Source organism: Polistes fuscatus, unplaced genomic scaffold (genome assembly GCF_010416935.1).
Source record: "Polistes fuscatus isolate 324 unplaced genomic scaffold, CU_Pfus_HIC Scaffold8, whole genome shotgun sequence".
Classification (NCBI taxonomy): Eukaryota; Metazoa; Arthropoda; class Insecta; order Hymenoptera; family Vespidae; genus Polistes; species Polistes fuscatus.
Window position 1 is genome coordinate 945,288 of NW_025113162.1, and position 24,815 is coordinate 970,102.

Here is a 24,815-nt window from a genome sequence, read left to right on the forward strand (position 1 = left end):
ATCCACCATTGTTTTCACTTTAGCCGGCCGCTTTAAGCGTGGCCCTAGTAATAAATATTCGCACTCGCCCGTAGGATTACGCCCGGCAGGAATAATATTCCCTCTTTGTGAATCCAGCCTCGTTCCTTTGTTGAAACTCGAGCTCGCGCGCCGAATGTCGACGACCAACCACCGGCTTGACGTCGCTTGCCGTCCTCGACGAAACCGTACCACACCGTATAGCTCAGCATCGCAGTCGACGACGTAACGAAGCGCCCTTAGAAATCGTCCTCTTTGTTTTCGGCTAACCCTTGTCAAAATTTTCCCTTAAAGTCGCTGATAGGACGAACGGATTGTTATGTTAAATGAATGTATTGAGGATGATAAATGTTAGCTCCCTCTAATTACTCTCTAATTTTTTTATTTTTCTCTTTTTTTTTTGTTAAGAGAGATACAGAAGGATTTGCGAGTGATGTTTAATTTTAATCAATCATTATGTCTCGATTTTCATCCTTTAATTTTTTTCTTTCTCCTTTTGCGTAAATTGTATTAATCTTTTGCAACATGTTTAAAATTGCTACAGACATATAACTATCTTTTTATCTACGTATCTTTCTTTTTTCTTCTCCCTCGTTTTTTACCCGCCAAATAAAACGATTCCAAGCTTCTTTTTTTATCCTCCTGCTTCCACCTGCTTGCAAATGGCTGGGCGTGCCTCTTTATTTCCGAGCAGCAATCCCTCGGAAAGAAAGAATCTTTTATTAATGAATGAGGATCTAGAAAAGTAGTTGGAGAATTTGCTTGCTGTTAGAAGAACGACGACAACAACAACAACAATAACGACTACAACTACGACAACGAAAACGACAACGACAACGACTATGACAACGACAACGACAACGATAACGACGACAACGACAACGACGACGACGACGAGAATGACGAGGAGAGTAACATAAGAGAGTATTTTGTGTTGAAAAGGCGGGAAAAAGTCGCGATTACGAGTCTCCAGTGAATAGGCAATTTGTCGGGTAAGGAAATAGGCGAGTAAGAAGAGTCCGACTGTGGTATACCTTTAAAACCGTTGTAATTTTTACCTCGTAAAACGGAACAGATATAAAATTTCTTGTAAATCTTATACTCGCGCGTATTTTCATATAACGAGAATCTTCTAATCGTTATTTTCTCTCGTTTGTAGAATTTTAATATTTCGCGAGTGTACATTATTCACATTTATTATTTTCCTTTATATGATTCTTTCATTTTCAGACAATTTTAAGTTAGATGAATCATCGAGCGTTCTACTTAAGAAACGATCAGACACATAAAGACGCCCAGCAGGATTGGACGATTACGGGAAACAATTTCGCCCACGTGCTTTTAAATCTAACCTTATTCGAGTTGCTTTTACTACTTTCTTACTCGATCTTGACTAACATTTAGGTACGCGGTGCGTTAGGATCGTAGCAGTGAACAAAGTCCATAATTCCATGGGCCGACCTCCGGCAACTATTTTAACAACCGCGTGTCACGAATCCGCACTTTTGAAAGGCCTTCATCCGTGTAAAAGCATCAGCAATTCGGCGCTAATTATGAATAACGACAGCTTTTAAACGTGCTCGTGGCACGCCAACTAGCTTATCTGTGTCTCTCTCTCTTGTTGCTTCTTCTTTTTGCTTTTGTTACTTTTTGTGTTTTCTCCCTTCCCTTTCTTTCGCGAGCCTCAGTTTTCTCGGAGTAGGAGAAACGAGGTTGTAAACTCACTTTAAGGATAACCGCCTCGTTAACGACAGCAAATTGACGTCGGTGCAAAGCAGAAGGCGATATAGTAAACCCCTATACTTTCAACTTCATCGTATTTATAATGGTGAACGTTCGCGATGTCTCTTTGAAACGACTATCCTCGCGGAATGTTTAATTATCCTTACATCGAGGAGATCTCCTTTCTCTCCACTTTTACGAGATAGCAACCGATTTCTTCTTTCTTCTCGGCTACCACGATCCTAAGAAGACGAAATAAATTTATCGTTATTGCTTCGTGTTAAAGGATATCCGTTATCGTTAATCGCTTTTCGACGTTATCTCCTACAATCTCGCTCATAAATTGTCTGCAACGGATCTTAGATCCGTTTCAAGTGCAGTCGGAGAAATGAAATGAATTGTAAAGATTAGAAGAAAGATATAGCAAAATTCTTTACAACTATCAGACGATCATTAACATTTTGATAAATTACTGTAGCAATTTATAAATACCGAGAAAAAGAGAGAGAGAGAGAGATGTAACGTGGTTGAATTTAATTACCAAAACGTTTCATGAATATTAGTCGTTTGATGGAAAATTGATAGCATATCGTTGGATGATCTCAGGCCATTCTCAGCTAGCTAGCCAACCCTATTCGGGGTAATCGACCATCCGAAATTCAAAGACGATCTTCTTGGCGACCCACAAAATCCAGGATTTCGATCGAACGACCCTTCAACACACACGCGCCTTCGAAGACCACGACTATCCTCCTATAATCTCCATTCTGATCGTGATCGAGCCTAATGCGAGATAGCCCAAACGAGAGTTTACGATTCCAAGCCGAGGAAATGTAGAATTATCGTCGCACCTCGGAAGCCCCATCGATGAGATTCTAAGGCGGTGGATAGTCAAAATTGCTTCGTCTGGATCTACCTATCTACCTATCTACCTACCTATTTCCCCAGTCCTGTAATTTAACATTTTCGATCGGCGAATTATCTCGAGTATGATTCCATGTACACGGCTATTCCGAGATTCGAATCGAATATTAGGAAATCCTGTTCCAACTTACATACCAATTTCGATCTTTGATATCATTCCTAGATTCGTACGAATAAACACGCGATTTTATTTCAAAACTAAAAATATGAATATTTAATTACTGTGCTAGATTCTCTATAAATAATAATGATAATAATAGAGTAATAATTAAAAAGATAATAAATGGCTTCGAAAAAGGTATTCTCGTGAAGATTGGGTTCGACGAAAAATTCGAAGAAATGGAGAAAGAAAAATCTCTCCAAGGGTCGTTCACCAAGTTAATCCCTCCCACCTCCATCTCTTCTTCTTACTTTTTTTACTATAGGATACCAAAACGAGTAGAACAAGCCGCAATAACGCGGAGGTTGTTCTCGCGAATTTTCTCGATTACTTCGAACGACTCATTCCACTGTGGACTCCATCTTACCGGTCCTCTTTAGATCCATTCATACTCGCGGCCAGTCAGCAACTTCGAAATTACATCGGCTAATGAACTGCCCAGCCCTACTCTCAACCGTTTCAACGTTCGCAATTTCTTCGTTTCATAACTTTTAGATTCCTTTCTTTTATTTGTTTCTTAAATTTCATCGATACGAAATGAAAATTTTATTTAACGAACGATCGAACGAATTTTCTCCCTTTTTTCACTCTTCTCAACTTACAATTAGATATTCTCGTTTCTGGGGAAACGTAATCGTCAGTTAGTTAGTTATCTTTCGCAAAATTTGCTCCTTTCACGATCTATTCTTTCTAACGATCAAGTAATAATGGTAAACGCTAAGTCGGACAACGTAGTTTTAACGATCAACGATAAGAGACTAACGAAGGAATCGAGAGGTTGGTAAGTACGAGGTTAATCTTCAAATTGGATCTTCCTATTCTCCGAATGTTCGAACTTTCTTTCGTAAGGTGCACGATCAAACCCTAAGAAGAAAAGAAAAGAGAGGAAAGGAAAAGAAAAAAAAGAGAAAAAAGGATCCTCGAGGAAAGCTCGAGCTTTAAAGTTTCGCGACGCTGACGGTGACTAACGCTCGCGTTCGCAATCAGGGGAGATATGACAAAGAGAAGGAGAGAAAGAATAAAAATCACTTTATCTTTTTTCTCCTCTCCTCTCTTCTCTATTTTATCACTATCTCTCTTTGTTTCTCTTCGGTGGCAGAACGAGTTGGTCGTTTCAACCGCCTCCATGCTTGGCCACGTCGTACATAAAAGCATACAAACTCACGGAACTATACGTACCGGGTGTCGTACTCTTGGTTCAAAGTAGTAGAGAAAAGAAGAAGGAGAGAGGAGGAGCATGGTTACAAGGATTAAAGAAGAAAGAAGAAAAAAGAGAGAATGATAGAGAGAAGAGCACGAATCGGTCGTAAGATCGGGGCGCGAGTGCTCTCGAAAGAATTTATGCTGCCGCTCGGCTTGGTGCGTCCGACGTGCCTTATCTTCATTCTCGAAGCCGATGCCGATAACGCCCTCGAATGGTTCCCGTACCGGATGGTGCTGCTACGAGAAGAGTAGTATACGAATAAAGAAAGAATGAAAGAGAGAGAGAGAGACGAGGGTGTTAAGAGAAGTCTCTCTTCTGGCGGAAGGAGAGTGGCTTGAATCGAAGGACGTGACGTGACGTAAGTGCGTGTAGGAGAGTCGCTTTTATCCTGTCGTTGCCAGACGTGCGAAGCCAAATGCACGAGCCAGCTATGATTCCACGAAAAAAGAGAGACTCCTACTCCTCCTTCTACTTATTTTTCCAAGGTGAGAGCTAAGCACAACTGCCGAACTAGGGGAGTTCGGATATGTTGTACAACTTTGGGGAAAAACTTTCCTCCTATTTCTTATCTTCTATCAAACGGAAGGAAAGAAAAGTCTATTTTGCTAAATCGACGAGGTCCTTTAATGTCGATCACACGATCGAATTTGTATTCTTTTTCTTTTTTTGTATCCACGATTCATCAGTTTCTCGAAGGTTGTAGAAAATAATAATCGATTATTGCACGCGTTGGGTGTTCTCGTTTCTTTATGTAGCACGACGTGAGCGACATATAATTTAACTTCGTAGTATCGCGTGGAATGAAATTAACTGATAATATCAGTTAATTTTATAAACTCGTTGAAAATTTGCCAAGAGAAAGAGAGAGAGAAAGAGAGAGAGAAAGAGAGAACTAAGAGTAAACTAAATGGAATCCCTTGAGGTGCAATGTTTTTAAACCGACGTTCGTGGCAGGTTCTACAAAGTAAACGACAAATCGCTGGCTCTTCTATCAAACCTGTGACAAGGACCTAGACGGAGATTAGCAACATAGTATATACCAACCTCCCATTCGCTTGCTAGTTGCAATTTCTACGCTCGTGCTTATTCGAAGGAGGCTAACTATCCGGTTAAATGCAGCGAATGCAAATGAGCTGGGCTATAAAGATAACGATGAGAATTTTTCTTTTTCTTTTTTTTCCTTCTCCTTTTTTTTTTTTTCTTCTTTTTCTTCTTCTTCCTCGGGATTCCTTTTAACAAGTTGAAATTAGGACCGAGAAGTGTCAGCTGTGAAATTGAATTCAACCGATTGTAAAACGAATCCTAAGCGCAGCCAATTAGCTCGGTAGTAGGACTTGTTTCGTAATTACAATATATAAACAACGATAGATTTTACATCCCAAGTACCAAATACACCCACTTCTCTCAATAAAACGTGGTAAAATATTACGAGATTTTAACATGCGTAACGATTTTCCGAGAGAATTACAATATCGAGGGGACGAAGGACAACAACACAGTTGATTGAAAGTTTAACTTATAGTTTGTTCATCCTATATACGATACACAGTTACGTGTTATACCAATAGACGTTTGTTTGCAACTACGGGCTTCCAAACCGACGTATGTACATTTTAATGAAACGAATAAACTCACATCGATTATTACTGACACATTGAAATAAATTAATGAATATTTTGAAGTCTCGATAATTATTATTTACCATTCGTTCATTACATATTTATCGTATTCTCTTTATTTATGAATTTCGAAAAATTCATTATTACTTCAAGCTCTTTTTCCTTCATCTCTGCACGTCACTCTATTCTCCTTTTATTCTCTATGCGGTTAGTCGCAGTACGGATTAACGGTTACGGCTCTAGTTAGCTCGGAGTGCTCGTTCTAAAGGAAGAAGAGAGAGAAAGAGAGAGAGAGAGAGAGTGAGTGTAAATGAGAGTGAGTAAGAAGGAGAGAAAGTGAAAGAGAGAGGAAGAAAGGGAGAGAGAAATCCGTGCCAGTTTAAATGCATTTGTATTTGCATTTACATCGACCCCGTCGAGCGGATAACACGGACGAACGACCAAATTGCCACCGAGCAACGAGTCGAGCGATGAGTCGAGCGAAGCGCAATCGTCTCAGTGGATTCCTTGGAAATAATGTCGTTAATAAAAGCGTTTGGCGGTTCTCTTGATCTCCTCGAAATTTAATGAATAAGTCGTCATGTACTACTTTACCTTGCTTCAACACGTTTTAATTAAATACTCCTAATTCCAACTTAATGAAAGTATTTACCGATTATATTAATCTACAAATCTGTTATTCATTGAGTTAAATTTTGTTCACATTTTTTTCTAATATTATGAATTAATTGTTTTTTTTTAAATATTTATTAATATGTATTGAACGATATCCTAATTATGTTATTGCAGAAAGGTCTCAAATAAATATTCCTTAATTTTATATTGGATCACATACATATATACCGTATTAATTAATATATAAGCTTGACATAATCTTGCTCCTGTTATAAATATTGACAAATTATGATTTATACCGTTCAAAACTAAAGTAACATATTTCTTAATATTATTATACAATCTTTTTATGAAAAAATAAAAGAAAGAAAATATATTTTCTCTTTCTTCAGAACATCCATCAAAAAATATTATCCGATCGAACCATCGTTTTACACCTCGAACATCTTCAGGAAATTTCAGCCGGTTACGAGAAGCATAATTTTTTTATAGTCCTACTAGCCCTATCGCGAGAACCTTTTTCTCGCATATTTCTCAGCACGATTTAAAGGTACGAGAAGGGTCGAACGCGATAAAGGTGGAAAAGCTAAGACGTTGTTGACGGGAAGTTCATCCGAGGAGGAGAACGTCGTCCCTCTTTCTCTCTCTCTCTCTCTCTCTTTCTCTCTCGTGCTAAGAGACGACAACGACGAGGTGGCCTCGACGGGCGATCTTCAAGGTGGATCTCGCAGCGAGGGGTCTGGGTCGCGTATTCTATCTAGCGACAAGATCGACCAGCTCGATTTTTTCTTCCTCCTCCAACTTCACTTTCACCTCCTTCTCCTCTTCCTCCCTCAACTTTACCTTCTCCTCGAGGTATCGATACATAGGCGCAACGACGTGTCTGCGTTCGAACTAACAAGAACGTTATCGAGCACCCTCCCTCCCTTCCCCACCACCCTCCCGCCAAACCTCTTTTTTATTCTCTCTCTTTCTCTTTCTTTTTTCTGCATCCTCTTATGGAAACGCGTTCATGCGTCTCATCGTCCTACACGTAGCGGGGGTGTCGACTCACATTCTTTTTTTCTTTTTATTTTCTTTTATTCTCTTCTTTCTCCTTTCCTTTCAAGTCGTCGTCGTCGTCGTTCGAGATTCAAGTTGGATGCGATAGCAGACCGACAACGATATCGATACCAGCGGTAACAAAGCTAGCGATTTATGGTGGCGATTTATTGCCGTATTTATAGAGGCTCCTTAAAGGCCCGACTTACGGTTTTCTGCCATGAAGACCCATCGACCCATCGCGTTTAAAATCTTTCGAATTTTCTCGAGGTATCGAGAGAACCGAGAGCGAACCTTTTGAACCGTACGAAAAAAAAAAAACTCAAAACGTTGATAAAGGACATGATTTCTTGTACCTGTATATCGAGCAATGTCTTTCTCGAGTTTAGCCACTTTTACGATTCGATTCTATAGATTCTTTCATCCTTTCACCAATGGAATATGAACGAGCAACGTGAATATATATACGCCCTTTCTTGGAAACATTGCGAAAGAAGTGTACTGAATTCGCAGATTCTTTTTCTTCTATCTTCCCTTTATCTTCTTTCTATTCTTTCGAAAACGTATGTCTGTATATTAAATGCAACAAGTGGTATATATCTGTCCTTCCTTCCTTTCTTTCTTTCTTTCTTTCTTTCTTTCGCTTTTTCTCACTCTATTTCCGTCTCCTCACTTTCGAGACAATATATCTCAAAGTTTCTCCTTTCATTCGCGTCTTACATTTTGAAAGAATAAAAATAAAAAGATGTAGAAGAAAAAAATAGAGAGGGTTGGAGGTAAGAGAATGTATTTCTCATACATAAATGTATATATACGCGTTTATGTTTGAAAGGGATTCGCGATACGGATAGGATGCGTACCTTATTTATATCTAGAAATACGATTTGCTTTTCGCTCTCGATTTTCTATCTTTTTCTCTCTCTCTCTCTCTTTTTCTTTTAAATCAGTATGATCTCCATTGTGTATCGCACAAGCGTTGGGTTTCAATTCGACGGTTCGATTCTTCAGAAAACCGAGACTAATCTTCGTCCCTCGATGGACGGTTCTTCAACGTCACGCACCGAAGAGGAATACAATATCGAATCGTGATAGAATCGAGTTCCTTTTTTGTTGTTTTATAATTTTCTTTCTCTCTCTCTCTCTCTATATATATATATGGACATCTTCTCGACGATGACAATTGCATAACTCAACGATCCTGTTTCGAATAGTTTCGCGTTCGCAATCGGCTTTTGTTTACCGGTCGTTCTCGCATTTCCGTTTCGATCTCTCGACGAGTATCGATCGTTTCGCTTCCGTTCTCGACTCCTACGCGAAGTGATATCAACTTGCACGATCGTTCGAAATTCTCCAAGGGATCCTCTATTGGTTAGCCGTAAACTCCGTGACGCTTTCGAAACTGGTCTCGGAGCACACGATATTCTTTCTTTTTCTATTTCTCTCTTACTCTTACTCGAGAAACGAGTCAAAGATTTTGCGATCTCGCGAAAGGTCGTAGACGTTTAAACTTCACTGCGGGAGTTCTTCGTCTCTTTTCTATGTTGTATGTGTATGCAAGAGAAAGAGAGAAAGTCGATTTGTGGTGTGCACGAGGCGCCTGAAGTCGAGTCGGCTCGGCGCGTGCATTAAGAGCCGAAGGTGAGAGGGTAATTTGTTAATACGATAAATTGCACCACCAAGAGTCGAAGGAGGGTGCTGCCAACTACGACGCCAAGACTCCCTTTCCCCAATCTCCCCAACCCTTTCTTCTCCTCCTTTCTCTCTCTCACTCTCTCTCTTTTTCTTTCTTTTACTTTGTTGCTGCCGTTGGAAATAAGATAGTGGGTGGCATATCGAGAGGTTGAAAGAGAGAGTGAGAGAGAGATAGCTGCTGTGCAATCTTCTTCGATGAACGAAGACAAGAGTAGGGCAAACTCGTAGCAGGTAATCGCCTTTTGATTCCACCTTAAAGTTATAGCCAACGTCGATCGTACGTCATTGCCGGTGTGCACCGAACTATCGGGTAGTCGAGGATTTATTACAGTTCCGCGGCAATGACCTGTAGTCTTTCTTTTTCTCTCTTCAGATATCAAGGGAACATGATAAAGATGAAACAAAAAAGAAATTAAAAAGAAAAAAAGGATAAACTGCTTGTCGGTTAAAAGAAAAAGAGAGAAAGGTTACCAACACCAACGTAAGATATTACCTATCTTAATAACCACTATCGTGACTCTTCAAACGTCGCGAGATTCAATTTCCCGTCATCGTTGGTCACGTTTTCTCTTCGTTTCCGTCTAACAGGTATCAAGTTTTAATGGCAACATTTCGTATTTTCATTCTTTCCTTTGCCAGGAAAGAATGAATTTTAATTTAGATTTATACTTTTCTTTTTGTAAATACAAAGAAATGATATATCTATGTGTAAAAAAAATAAAAAAAAAAATGAAAAAAGGAAAAAAATGATATATAAATAGTGTAACATTGAATAAGCGTGATCATTGAAATTTGTGCAAACGTCAGAGACGTATCGTCAGTGATATTCGCGTTTACATGCATTATCGAACATAGAGGAGACATGTCGAACGTGCCAACAAAACGTACGGTTCGTGTAACGACAATATTATCTATTAGCGATGGAGATTATCGCCGATGAAATGCAGGTGACGCGAAATAGATCGATCGGCCGGTCGGTCAGCCGAACGAGTATGTACGTATCACTGAATTTATTATACGATCAACGAGCTAGCGAGCAGGTGAGTGAGCGAGTGAGTGAGTGAATGAATGAATGAATAAAAGAGAAAGAGAGAAAGAGAGAGAGAGAGAGAGAGAGAGTGAGATAGATATATATATATATATATATAGATAGAATTTGCTCGGAGAATCGTGTCTGCGGTGACGAAGGATACCGTCGACTATCGTTCTTGCAGTTAAGCTTCGCTTAATTAAGCCGTGGATTTAATTTAAGAGAGAGAGAGAGAGAGAGAGAGGGGGGGGGAAACGCGGTACACCGTGGGCAGAGACCAATTTTCCGCGAATCGTCATTTATCGGGCCGGTCTGCGAGAGCGTAATATGCAAATTACGCCTCTGGCATAATTCAGTCTGTGCAACTACTACGACTACGATGGCACACCGGCCTCTCCGCGTGGATTAAAGCCGGGCGTTCCCATGCAAATGGACTCGCGCTAACTTCTACGATGTCTCCCTGTTTTATCTCTTATTTCTTCTTTTTTTTATCCCTCTCTCTCTCTCTCTCTCTTTTATTTTAGAATGAGAAGAAGAAGGAAGAAAAGATAAGGGGTTGACAGAAATGAAGAAATCAAGACATCGATGCTTCTTATTTCTTACTATCCGCGTGAATCTTCTCACGGATTTTTCGAGTACCAACGATGAATCGACTGGTTTAGCGTGGGTGTAAAATAATCTTTCGTTATCAGCGAGCAAATCAGAAATTAATCCGCTCTCATCATACCTACGTAATCTTGCCGTTTATTACCGTTACACGGGTTTTAACATACGTTGCTTACATACATAAATTCATATGTGGAGTAAGTAAGTAGATGTGTACAAAGTAAATATACTTTATCGATAAATCTCATAAATAACGTTCTTCAGAAATGATTTTACAACAACAAATTGTATGTTACGTTTAATAGTACCGTTACATTCGTTTCTACCGTTAATTTAACTCGTTTAATAATCAATCAACGTTACGCATTGTTATGTAAATGCCGAAAACAGGGCGGGAAATGTTGTAGTACGGGAACTCACGTGTTCGCATCTTAATTGTAGTTTACCACCGGTATCGATTTAACGTCAGCATAGAATAATGATCTCCTACTCGATTCATTTACCTTCTCCCCCTCCCTCTCCTCGTCCTCCTCCTCCGTCTCTTCTAAAAAGCTACCAAAGCAATTCGATGATTTTTGCAACGACTGTACGCCTATGTATACGTTTGTGTGTGTGTTTGTATGTATAGTATATAATACATACCGTTGAAAGCTCTCGCGCGCAGGCGTTCCTACAAAACACGCGCGAAATTTACTGCCTTTTAGCCGCGAATGTCGTGAGATTCCACGGTGAAATTGTTTTGAAACTATGCGGACGTATTCTTCCTTTTTTTTTTTTTTAAAGGTAGTTCTTTTTCCTCCTCCCCTATAGCGTTGTAAAAATTTGGCTCGTGGAAAAAAAGATAGAGAAAGGAAAAAAACAAAATTTGTCCGCCTATTCTAGCAGTCGACGAATCCGTTACAGACGAAATTTCCGCGCGGATCAAACTTTTTGCACGATTCTGCGTTACGTGTATGTGTGTAATACGAATTTACAATATACCTGTATTATACATGTATTACGTACATGCGTGAACGGATTCGCGAGATCAAATATCTATTTGTTTTATTTTTATGATCGTTATCGTTATGATGTCATTTTAGATAGAAATAACGTTCGCGGTTAAAGATGATTAAAAAAAAAATCTATACAAGAGAGAAAGAGAGAGAAGAAGAGAAAGTAATCGAAAATCGTTTCGCGTGACGTTACTCGTGGGACGTAAAGATGAATAAAGGATCGTTGGTTATATGGACCGTTCACGTGGCCGTACTTTCTAATGAAAAATCGCGCCAGGCAAATTAATCGAGGTAGGAGAACCATAAAAATATCCTCGAAAAACGAATATCGACGTTCTAGATGCGCCGACGTTATTGATGGAAGCATTCCATCTCGCTAAGGTCTTTCCAAAAATTCACTCCTACCTACTCGCGATTGAATTTCGAGAGTATGCGAGAGAGAGAGAGAGAGAGAGAGAGATCGAATAGAGAGTACTATAAATCGATAAGATCCTCTTGTGCTTGTTCGACATCTTTCACAATCTTTCTTACGTTACCGCATCCAAAAAGTTCTTTCCTCTTTTAACCGAAAAGTGTTTCACATTTTTCTTAACAGTCTTTATTCTTTCTCTTTCTCTCTCTTTCTCTCTCTTATTTCAACGATAAGTTATTATCCGAAAAAACGTACTCTCGGTAACACCGTGTTAATTTCATTTTTCAATGTCATTTTACCAGTCAAATTTATCTCCAATTATTACTCAGCTTTTTAATTAGTTTCAAGAGAATTTTAATTAAAGTATATTATTACGATGATATTAAAGTAACGAATGAATATAGTATAACGAATATATTTTATCTATCTTTATTTAATATCTGTTAACGATGGAAGTATCGAAAAAATGAAATTATCTTGTTAATTTAATAGAAATTCATTATGATTTTCATTGATCGACATTTCTTTTGATACAAAGTTGAATTATATATAATAAAATACTCGCAAAAGCGTGAGGTAGAACATTCGAGTGTGGACGTTTTGTACGCATCATGAACAAGAAGGGTCGACAAACGTTAGTAACGCGCTCGATTCGCTTGTGCGTGACCCGGAACGTACACACTCGTCGCGTTAACGGAAGCACCGGGACGCAATCTGATTGGCCGATCCTTCCCGTAATTGCCTGTAGATCCCAATCGCGATTAGTCGGGAAATTAATACGGCCCTGGGCCTGCGATTTATGCGACTCTGTCGCGGATTATGCATATACGATTCTCTCTCTCTCTCTCCCCCTCTCTTACTCTGTTTCCCTATTCCCATATCTATTTCTGTCTCTCTTCCTCGCAACCCCTTCTCGTTCGTTCGACGTAAACTCTACGAGAGGCATCGTTAACGTGACACTTTCGAACGATCGTTCTGACGTTTATAGTTCTCGCTTCTGACTATGAATATTGCGTCGTATGAAATTTCCGTTTAAAGATGTTAGTAAAATCTTTGAAATACAGAAAGACTCTGGTGAGTCTGCATTAATGAAATCTAATTAACCAACGACGATAATAATCTAAATTGGAGATTTGATCGTGAATCAGAGAGGTCCGTTAGGATTGAATTTATTAGACATCCACGTCAGTTACTTAATCATCCGAACGATGAGTGTCACTCAAAATTCGAACATTCGTGTCTCGTTTTAGACGAATCATCCTGTAGAGAAGTAAACGAATGAACGATGAACGTAGAAACTATCTCTAGCTCAGCTCGAGGTCTTCTCTTGGATAAAGATCACGACCTCAGAACTCAGAAACAAAGCGACTCTGTTATTAGTCCTGACATCGACCAGCTCTCAGAATAACAAACGTCAGACGATCGATCTCTCGTAAACCCGTCATCGATCAGAATACTTTCATCGAGAGATGAATTTTATTGAAAAGAATTAATCTTCTTAAGAGATGTCATACGTTAGTCGAGAAACAACTATCGATTAATCGTTTCCAGACGATTGGAAAAAGGTACGAAAACGGAGAAACAATGTGGTAGTAGTTAGGTGTTCAAGGGTCCAAGCTTGGTGACCATTACCAATGAGCAAAACCCTTGCGACGCGGGTCAACAGGCATTGTCCGGTGGAATTACCAGCAATGGGTTCCCGTGATTAAATGCCGTTACACTATTCCCCCTCAGTTCGTCCTCCTCCTCTTTCCACTTCACGTTCCCCTGCGAAGAGGATTCAGAGTGGCAGAATGGAAATGGGAGAGGGTGAGGAAGAGGGACAAGGAATTCGTAGATACCAATAGGAGGAACGTTGGTCTGCCATTCGAACTTGCATACCTATACCTCCTCGAACTCTCCTCGGACCCTTCTCGAGCCCTTAGCGACTATGTGGAGACGGATAATGCCCATTGTTTCGAGCATCCACGGTCCATGACTACGCATCCATGGTTCAGAACACGATGCTTAGGAACCTTCCTTGAATGCTTCCTCTCGAAACCGTGATAGAGGATATCTCCAAATGGTACCTAAATACCAGCTTAAATGCAAGCTCGACCAGTTTCCGTAGAACTTCCCTAAACCATGGACCAGCAGTTACCTGCGGTTCCGTATTCAGGTGCAAATTGGGCACATGGGACCATGAATGTCATTTGCAACTTCCGATCTGCCTCTCTCCCACTACGTTTCCGTATCGAGGCTTGCGGCTTTGCATCTCTCTCTCTCTCTTTCTCTCTTGAATCGTCATCGTCTTCGACAGAGAAAGAGAGAGATTTTTATTTAACACATAAGTTTATAAAAATTAGGAATCAAGAATAATGTAGATTCTTTTAAATATTTGCTGCAAACCAACTTTATGTACAAATACAATCACCGTCTATACAACCTTTGAATCTACATCGACATCTTATAATAATTATTTTATTCGTCATATGTACAAGATAACATAATCATTAAATGACGTTTCTTTCTTTTAAATGGCAGTGACTTTCGATAATTTGTCTTTAGTGTTTATTTTTTATTTAAATCCAAGGCCCAAGTCGACTTTCGAGAACACTGGCCGCATCGACGCGACCCATCAGTCTTAAATGGTTCAAAAGATCTGCTAGGGCAGTGGCTTCGCGATGTCTAGCTTCCCATAAATCCAGAATATGTTCGGTCGGACTCGCTTTAGTTGCAAAATAGTCGACGTACCTAAAATCAAATTTTAACAAATTTGTTAACTCGTTTGTAATTAATATTTGAATGAATCGTAAACATTGATGTAATTGTCTCACCGATCGACTTGTAATCTTTGGGCTAACATTCTCCAATCGTTTCCACGAGCGCTAGGAGGATCCAAACATTGACATAGTTGTTTCCTCAAAGTCTTTGAAAATCTACGAATACAAAAATTGATCGAATCCTAAAATTGTAAAACATCGATGTGGATTCGAATAAAAAAACGATACCTGAATGGTCTAGAAACAACGGATTCCGTAGATCGCGTAGAATTTTTTCCCCGCATAATGATAGAGGATTCGATCTTTCCATTATTCTTTTTGGCGAGAACGTTATTACCCCTTTTAGCGAGATCAAGATCGATTCTTAATAGCAAACCCTGATCCTCGAATCCACGTTGGCAGGCTCGAAACTCAAAACTAAGTCTGACATCGCCAACGATCTTTTCAATTCTAAAGGAAAGGTAAATGCTCGATCTCGAGGACGACCATACTCGACGGTATGGCACTTCTTGACGCTCGGCAAAACCGCTTTCTCTATCCTCGAGATCGACCCGAAGCGAAGTGCCGCTCGCACGAAATCCAAGAGTACTGTGATCGATGTGCGTACCGCCAAGACGATGTTCCTGTCGACAAATCGATAATCACTTGCTATTTTGTCTTTTCTCCAACAAAAATATTGATCGCGAAGGAACGATAACAATTTAACGAGAAAAATAATGCTTACTCGTTCGGCTACAAGTTTGAGAGTTGCTTTAGTATCCTCCAATATATGACATCTAACGCGATCTCGTTCGCGTGAAACGAAAACAGCAACGCAAAGACGTTTAACAGCTAACCCAGGAGCAACCATCGAATTTTCACCAGCTACAGCGTAAGCGCAAGGTGTTTCCGTTACGAGAAATACTCCGGCGTGATCAAGTTGAGCAAATGGTTGTCCAGGTAAATTGGTTGGTTCACCACCGAGGGTTAAAATCTTACGCCAAACTGTACTGGAAGGTGAAAGGCTGGTATTCGTCGAAGCGTTAGAGGAGTTAGTTGAACGAGTTTCAAGGTCGATATCAGTCGACCAAAGACTCAACTCCCAATTTCCAGTTCTGAGTTCGGCACAGTGTTCGAACTGTAAAATCACTGGTTTGAGTAGATCAACGTTGGAGGGACCACACGCGATTACAGCTGAGAGCAAAGTTAATCCTGGTGGTAATTTTGGCCTCAATGAATCTTCTCCTAAGACGGCGAGATGCAAACTGTGACGTCGACCACGTGGTACGGCACCTTCGGGAATTGACATGGAGACACTAACTTCTGGAACCACCAAAAGCGCACCCTGTTCGTCCACGTTAGCTCTGACCACAAAACCGGTTGAACGCTCGTCGTCGATCGACGATCTTTCTTCTTCGTCAGGTCTTTCGTCATCTTCCTGCTCGTTCTCATCCTCGTTCGTACTCTCCGAATTGACTTGGCACGTTGAACCTAATTAATAGAAAAAAAAAAAAGGAAAAACAAAAGTGAAATATAAATCGTCAAGAAATTGGAAAGTTATTTGAATCGATTCGGGCAAACCTCTTCCTCGCTGAGAATTTCTGCAAGAAGACCTGGTGACCGATGAACTGGGTGATGCTTTTGTCGTCGATGGAAGCGACAATTGTGGCACATCGTAATGATGTTCCGAACAGGATCTATCGATATCATCATTTATACTTTTCATTGAACGATAGAGGAAAGGAAGATCAAGGATAGGTAGTTTAAGGTAAGAAAGGGCTTTTACCTTGGCAATCTAGATGCGTTCGATTCGTCGATGACGTGTTCGAGACGTTTGTCCACCGTCAAAGCGGTTCGATCGGTCTTCGAGACAACGGATTTAGCGAGATCAACCGGTCGACGAAAGTCCAATCTTGCTACGCTATAAAGAGCTTCTATTCTCTCTTTACGGCGCATCAAACGAACCATGAAGATCGTGGTTACAGCTAAGATTATTGCCGCGAGACTGAGCGTGATCCATAAGGCAAAGATGTTCCTGTGATCGACTGCTCTTGTTGCTGTAATAAATATTTTTCGTGGTCTTTCATTACGGGAGAAGTTTAATACTTAGTTTATGGTTAAAAATCAAAATGAATGAAATAGAACACACAATTCAGTTAGATATTTTGTTCGTTTGTACAATAGGATATTATTTACCTTCCTTAAAGACTCTCGGGCCGTCGTGTCCAAGCGCTGCTTGTAAGAAAGTAAAGGAAGAGACTATTATCAACGTAGCTGTTAAACGTTTCAAAGAGAGAACAAATTATTGACGCGTCACTGAAATCTCGTTAGCTTCTTCTCACGACTAGGAACTATGTAGGATACTGCAGAAATCGCTGTCACGAAGCAAAATCGTGAAAGGTTGCTCGAATGTAAAAGAACAATGAGGAAGAGAAGAGATGAGAGAATGAGAGAAAAGTTAAACTCAGTTGGAACTCACCGTTACATCGGTCCGTTGTACAGGATTCGACGATGACGTCCTTGCCTTGACAGGGCCGTCCACTATTGCTCGGTTGGGGGTCGTTGCAGGATCTCCTCTTTACTCTCGAACAATCGGGACCGCATGCAGACCACGAGGACCAGCTTGACCATCTGCCATCGACCGCTTCGAATAACGGGTAAACGAAAAGTCTCGATTAGGAGCTTGAACGCGTCGAGATCATCGGATTTGTGGGCGCGAAAGAGGCGAAATAAAGAAATCAAGGGAAAGAGAGAAAGAGAAAGAGGTAGGGAAAGAGAACGCATCTGTGCGATTTTTGTCAAGCGAGAGTCGGAGGGAACCTAACGAAATGGAATAAAAGGGCCTTTCTTCTCACTTTACTGTTCAACGCACGTAGAAACTCATGGAATAGAATTCCCGTTGATTTTAACCACACCACTTCGACCAAGCGCAAGTACTACGTTTAATCTCATTGCGGTTGGCGCAATTTATTAAGTACCAAAGTTTCTCACTTCGTCACCTACCAGGACAAGAGGGATTGCATTCGATTCTTTGTGTGGCTGGCCCGGGACAGGTTTGTCCACCGTTGATGGCTGTTGGATTCGTGCAAGTTCTCGTTCTCTTTTGTACACCTCTACCACATCTCGTACTGCATTCGGACCAACCAGACCAGGAGGACCATCCTCCATTCACTGAGAGCACAATAAAGTAATGAATATAAATTAAGGAAGAAAAAGAACTTTAATATCCTAATCAAATTCACTTACCGTAAATCGTGAGTACTGCAGGCTCACTGACTCTACGTGCTGCTAGATTTTCGGCTACGCAGGAATAATTCCCCTGATGTCTGAGTTCAGCTTCCCCAAGGCGTAGATATCCTTCAGTCGTCTGCACGAAGCTGGCCGGTGACACTTCGTTGGGACTCGTGTCAGAGGTAGAAGCTGAACCGGATATCGTCTCGAAAGGTAGTCCGTTTCTCAGCCAATAGACCTTGGGCGGTGGAATTCCCAAGGGTGGCGTACATCGTAATTCCGCATTACGACCGGCTTCGACGGACAGCGAATATGGCGGTGATAGGAAATGTTTCTTCAGGTCTGCATTGAGAGATATCCCGTGGGTTCTTTTAATATTTGTTGAAATTGTGAGCTACGGGAGCTCGATGCAACTGAATGACAAGGATCGAGAGTGAGAGAAACAGAGAGAGAGAGAGAGAGAGAAATCGGAAAAGGGTGAGACGAGGAAAGAGAGGGGCACTCTGCGATATTAGGGCGTGCGCATAAATGCAAAAGGGCTTTCATAGACTAGTTGAAAACTCCCCTCTTTCTGCCCCACTGTTCCTCATCGCTACTACTATGCAAGCTGGAAAGGCAGAGAAAGATTTGTACGAGCTGTGCGTGTGTACTACCGGTGGCCATTCGTTCGGCGAGCTATACCACTGCTATAGTATTATTTGCCGTACCTGAGGCCGTTCGCGAATATAGGGAGGACTGAGGAGGGACTGCCACGATGGGTATTCATATTCGTTCTCGTCGAGAACGCGAACGAGTCCGTTCTCTATCTAGAATCTACCAACGCTAGTTAGTTTTTTGCTTGGTTAAACCTGGAAAAATTTTTCATAAACCCAGGCAGGGTACGCCGATATTTCCTCCTTTTTCTTTTTCTTTCATTCTCTTTTGCTTATTATTACTTTTCTTATTTTTAAATCTTGCTATTTTTATTATTACCAATAAAATATCGAGAGATAGAATTGAAGTGTATTTGTGTGAAAAATAATATTACTTTAGATAATTAATTAATACTTCTCACGTTATTCCGCAAACGTATTACAACGCATCGATGACTACATATATACTCGCTCACGTACACGGTTTATCGCGTACTGCACGATTTCCAAAGCACAAGCGAGGTTTCTATTTATCGGTAAACAATGATTTCATTTCCCGCATCCCAATTCGATGCATACATTCAAGAGTTTCGTAGAATGCCGGTAAAACATCTAAATTGAAAAAATGAATTGAATTTTTCTTTTACCCCGAAAATTCGGATGTACATCGTTGAATCTATTTTATACTTCATCTCTGCCAAAGGAAACGAAATGTACGAGTATAATAAAAAAAAAAATAAAAATAATAATAAAAATAATAATAAAAAATATCGAAAAAGAGAGAAATGATTGGGGGATCCAACCACGTTCACTTTTTGCATCAAACAGCACGCATCCGGTAGTCGATCGGTACGCCAAACACTTCTGTTTCATTTGCGATGGAATATCGATTAGATTTTGGGGGGACGGTTTATTCGTCACCGAATATCAAATGAAAACACAACAGAGCATGGACAAGCCCTCCCTTTACCCCTCCTCACTCTCTCCTTCTCTCCTTCCCTTTCCCCCTGTCACTTCGACTGACCCTCGTTCGAAGAGAGAAGCTTACTAAAGAGAGAGAGAGAGAGAGAGAGAGAGTGAATTTCGTGTCTGGTATCTCGAAAATCCCTGCACGAGGATCGGGTGCACGCTAATCGAGTTAATGAAGTTACGTTTTATCGACGGAATCGAGACACTAGTTGCTACAATACGATTTTCTACTACGCGGATAACTTTCTCTTTCTCTTTTCGTTCTGCAAGTTAAAAATAAAGTTTAAATAAAGTCATATATTTAGAAAATATCTAAGGCTAATCGTTTTATATATATCAAAAACTTTAATGATATTACAAATGTAAGCTCGATAGAACCTTTCACAAAGCTAACGAAATTTAAACTGCGAAAGGTGAAAATATAATGTAACTTCATTTGGGTACATATAGAAACGAGCGTTTCAAAAGTTATAACGGCATTTGATACTTCGCACTCCGAAAGTCTGCTGCCTCGTGGTGTACAATTTAATTCTATAATATATTGTTCTCTCCGTCTGTCTATCTAGGGGGAGAAGGGGAGACGAAAAAAATTATGAAAGAAATTTGATGAAAAAGTTCTTTTTTCTTTTTTTCTTTTTTTTTCAAATAAGTTCGCTCGTGGTAGAAGAACAAAAGAATTCTCACGTGGTCGATGAGTCTAGTCTAGGACAACGAGGAACGATAAGATGAAAATGATGATAGTCTAGTATGGTACAACATAGGTATGATCAAAACCACGCACACGTGTAAAAAAGCCTTGGAAGGAAATGAATGGTGGTAAAAAAAAGAGAGAGAGAGAGAGAATATGAAAGAAGGAGGAAACAGTGAGCTGTAGTAATATCACCTGCCCCGCGGTGGCATTCGTTCGCGTCCAGGAGGAACAGGCCGAGCCATAGTCAAGCATTAAAGGCGTGCTTTAAAAGTACACTCGAGGCATTGCCGAGCTTTTATTTTAAGAGGTTAAATCCCTGACAATGCCTTTTCATTTCTACGAACAATACCGTTCTCTTGCGATATCCCGCGAAAACATTTAATTATCACCCTTGGTATCCTACATTTATCTGTATATACGATTTAGTAAAAATGAAATTGTTCAGCTTGACGTTTTTATTATACCATTACTTCCTCGTATTTTTCTTTCTTTACAATTTTTCCTAATTCAACTGAAGGAAGAAGATTCGAAGAGGACAAAGAAGTGGACACTTAAATCTTCTTTTCGAAAGTTATCACGGTAGTGGTAAGAATTGTGAAACTAAGAGATTCTGCCAGTCGCAAAAATGAACATTCAAGATGGATCGAAGGAGAAGAGAAAGAGAAGATAAGGATTTGGATGAGGATGAGAGAGTGAGAGAGAGAGAGAAGAGAAGAGAAGGGGTTCCCTCTACTTACAGGCGACCTCAACCGTGGCGGACTGCCCTTTAATCTGACCTGATCCCGACCAAGCGACGCACTCGCACTTGAACTTCTTCGATCCAAAGTACTCCTCGACCTCGTTCCTTGTCACGTTCAACTCAACCTCGACGACCCTCGTTCCGGTACGAGGGTCTACAAAATCCTGCTGCTGCGAGTGCTCAGCCCGTTCGCCGTTGCAACGAAAGTACACCTGCAAAAATGCAACCCGGAAAAAAAAGGGGCAATGCGAATAAGTAAGTACTTAATCATTTCCTTTTGAAACGTTACAAACTGTTGTGCCGATTTTCTTTCCTCGCATACACCGGCACGAAACAATTTTCTCGTTCGTGACTTTTACTTCCTTCTTTTTTCTTTTTTTTTACGCGCGAATAATTACTCCGGAATTTCAGAAAAAGATCTTACTACTACTTCTTTATTTTTTTTTCCCTCTATTTTTCTCTTCCCATTCACGCAGGTCAGCTGTGTACCGCACACAGCGTTCCTGGTATTTAGACCAACGTGCGATTTCTATACTCGGAGTTTTTTTTTCTTTCACGAGAAAAAAAAATAGGAAAAGAAAACTTTTTCGGATCATTCGACAAAGTTTTATTAATATTACACTAATACGAAGTTTTTTTTTTTTTCTATGAAAAATAGAACACGAGTATTCGATTAAAGTGACGACGATGACGACGAGAGCTTTCGTGTATAAGTAGTCGTTTCTCGTATGAAAATAAAGAGGACTTAACGAGTAGGTTTGGTAAATTATAAATAAGACATTTTCTCTTGAGATTACATGGAACTTGAGAGTAATCTTTAGTGGTTTTTCTTTTTTTTTTTCTTTTTTTAGGACGAACAAAACGACCGAGAGAAGAGTGTACTTTTCTTCTAAAGCTTGCGGCAAAGGTTTCACGAAAATATTACTTCAAGAGCGTGAGCAGCACGGCAATGAAGAGTTGCCGGTTTCCCTTTGACGACGAAAGAACGAACAGGTTCGACCAAGAAGATCGGTAGCGGGCCTCCGGCAATAAAATCGGTGTCGCTTGATATCGTAGCGGTTTCATAGTCGTCGTAATCATCACCATAATCATCCACTGGATAATTTTCTTCGTCCTCTTCCTCCCCGTCTCCTTCGTCTTTCGTACCTACGATAGAAAACATTTCCAAAACAAACAGAAATGAAGTTCACGATTACGTCAAACATGTATAACAAAATAATTCGATTAGATTTATGAAGAAAATTGTATCTAAACGATAAGATGATTCATATTTTTGTTCTCTCATATCTACAATAGTAACTTGTGTGTAATCTATCTATTTATCTATCTAGATATCACAATTCCGGAGGAGTCCTTTTAACGAGGGATATAAAATGCGTGCTGGCTCAACTTCGGGAAACTTTTAGTCTACGTCCGATCGTTTATCGTCGTGAATACTCGATGTTACTGGTGTTCTTTGTTGAATGGGGGGGAATAAAATAGCCCGCTTAGAGGTAGTAATCTCGATATTGTGTTCGGACCCTATTCTTGGTATTCGCCTTATATGAATTTTCTTTTTCTTTTCAGCTTCGAAGAAACGATTTCTCCAACTCTTATCGGAAATTTATTTCGGAAGAAAAAAAGAAACGAAGAAGTAGATCTTATTCGATCTCGTTAGAATAGGCTAAAGAATAAAATTATCGAGATAGAAATAGTTAAGAATTTTCGATTAGTTAAATAAAAGTTGTCAGAACAAAAAATGGATTGTTCAATAAGCAAAGTTTCTTACTTTCCAACGTGCTCGATAGACGAAGTAACGCCAAGAGTAGTATGCTGATCCTCAACTCCATCCTCGACTCACATTTCACTTAACTTTCCACCCCAAAGTCGTCACGCTCTACAGATTACATAAGTCCTCCTTCGATCGAATACGCGTGTTTCCGGCGTACTCCGGAGTTTCCTCGTGTTCCTTCACCCGTCATACTTGCTTCCACGGCTACGTTCAAATGATTTGATCTCTTCTATCGTTATCACGATCCACGAATAGGAGAATTTTTATCGACGATTCTCCTCGGTAACCTTCGATAACCATTTTTGTGGATCGACGATGGCACGACGATCCACGCGTTTATTTTTTATTAAATTAATTCAAAACATTTTTCAAAAAGAAGAGAAATATACATATATATATATATTTAAAAATATCAAAGAAAAAATATGTAACAAGAGTTTCGGAATACGAAGTACGCTCGAGGAATGATTTTACATGACTAATTCAAAGTGGAATCGTTAATAGCACTCGAGCCGGCACTTCCACTCCGAATGGGGTGGCACCTAGAAGGAGGGAGGATAATGACACGTGACCGGTTTTAAAAAGAAAAAAAGGGCTGTTGGTCCTTTCGGGGTGAGAGTAAAAAGAAAGAAAGAAAGAATAAAAAAAAAGAGAAAGGAAGAGTGTGTGAAAAGAGAAGAAGAGAGTGGGGATAGGGGGTCGTAGAAGGAATAAGCGTTCGAACGAGATCGAGAACGAAGGAAAGACGAGGGATTCGTAAAAGGAAGGGTTGGTTGCGACACGATGCTCGCGGGTCGGCACGCGCTGGACGACTGAACTTGCCGACGTGCGCGCACCTCTATATATACATATATACACGTCTCACTTCGATACCAACGCTCTTCTTCATCCCCTTGTCGTCGAGGGTGGTAGTGTTGCTGGTGTTGCTGGTGTTGCTGCTACTACTGCTGCCATTACTGGTGGTGCTGGTGCTGCTGCTAGTGGTGCTGGTGCTATTACTACTCTGCTCTTGGTTTTAGGTGGTGGTGGTAGTATAAATGCTAGTGGTGATGATGGTGGTAGTGGTGGTAGTCTTGGTAGTAGTAATACTTAAGAATGGAGGTGGTTGGTGGTGGTAACCGTGCCGCCAGCGGAGGCTGCGCTTTCTTCCGCGAATACCGTCTCTCCTTCCTGGATAAGGGAAAGGGATAGAAAAGGGACGATCGTAGAAGCGAGATAACACGAGATATTCTTTCGCAATACGCATTCTCGCCTCTTTCTTTCTTTCTTTCGTCTCTTCTCTTATTTTCTATACTTTAACATTTCTTTCGAAATTTTTCTTCTACAGCGATTTGTCTCCCGATCATCCTATCACGATTTGTATTTTATTTTATTTTATTCTTACTTTTAGCTTTCTTCTAAGAAAGAGATAAGTGTTAGGTATATTTTTGCGAACGACGATATTATTTTCCTATATTCTCGCTCGATTCCTCCTCACGCACATCTTCCGATCGGAACTTAGCGAGTTCTACTACTTCGTCTTTGATTTATCGCCGTGCGACGTTAGCGAATCCAATGTAGAGTATCGCTCAGATGATTTATGGATGTTCAAGACATTACGGTTATCCGATGTACTGCTCGCCCGGAAACGCAAGTTTAACGTACCGTGAATGACGATGGTGTGCTAAAGTTTCTTCGATAGATTTTTACTCGCTACAGAACCTATCGGATTATGGAGAATTGATATTTAACAAGAAAATGCGTCACCAGTCTAAAAATCGAAGAGGATTTTTCATAAATGATCCAATTAATTTAATCGTAGGTCAACGTTTGCATCTCTCAGATAGAAATAAGATTAACAAGTAAAGGCGTTCATCAAGAATGAAAAAAGAGATGATAAGAAAATGAAAAATAAGGAGAAGAAGATCCTCGCGGGAACGTATGGGATTTCTGACGGTCGATCACCAAGGATTCGTTCTAACGTGAAATCGGATCCAACCGCGGCAACGACGTTAGAGGCGTTC

At 40.3% G+C, this 24,815-nt stretch overlaps 1 protein-coding gene and 1 long non-coding RNA gene across 2 annotated transcripts; one reads left to right on the forward strand and one right to left on the reverse strand.

Moving 5' to 3' along the window:
* Positions 1 to 14,414: 14,414 nt before the first annotated feature.
* LOC122524790 (netrin receptor UNC5B-like) lies at positions 14,415 to 23,306 on the reverse strand. Its single transcript, XM_043647217.1, has 13 exons — positions 22,810 to 23,306; positions 21,967 to 22,187; positions 21,040 to 21,253; positions 18,026 to 18,352; positions 17,783 to 17,950; positions 17,259 to 17,423; positions 16,976 to 17,011; positions 16,566 to 16,836; positions 16,361 to 16,476; positions 15,525 to 16,270; positions 15,029 to 15,423; positions 14,855 to 14,956; positions 14,415 to 14,771 (listed from the first exon to the last, which is right to left on the reverse strand). Exons 1-13 carry the CDS (start codon positions 22,868 to 22,870, stop codon positions 14,600 to 14,602), a joined length of 2,994 nt encoding a protein of 997 aa, XP_043503152.1. The 5' UTR covers positions 22,871 to 23,306; the 3' UTR covers positions 14,415 to 14,599.
* Positions 22,294 to 22,780, forward strand: LOC122524791. The gene is made up of 2 exons (XR_006305627.1): positions 22,294 to 22,534; positions 22,608 to 22,780. It is a non-coding gene; the product is annotated as an uncharacterized LOC122524791 (long non-coding RNA).
* Positions 23,307 to 24,815: the final 1,509 nt, after the last annotated feature.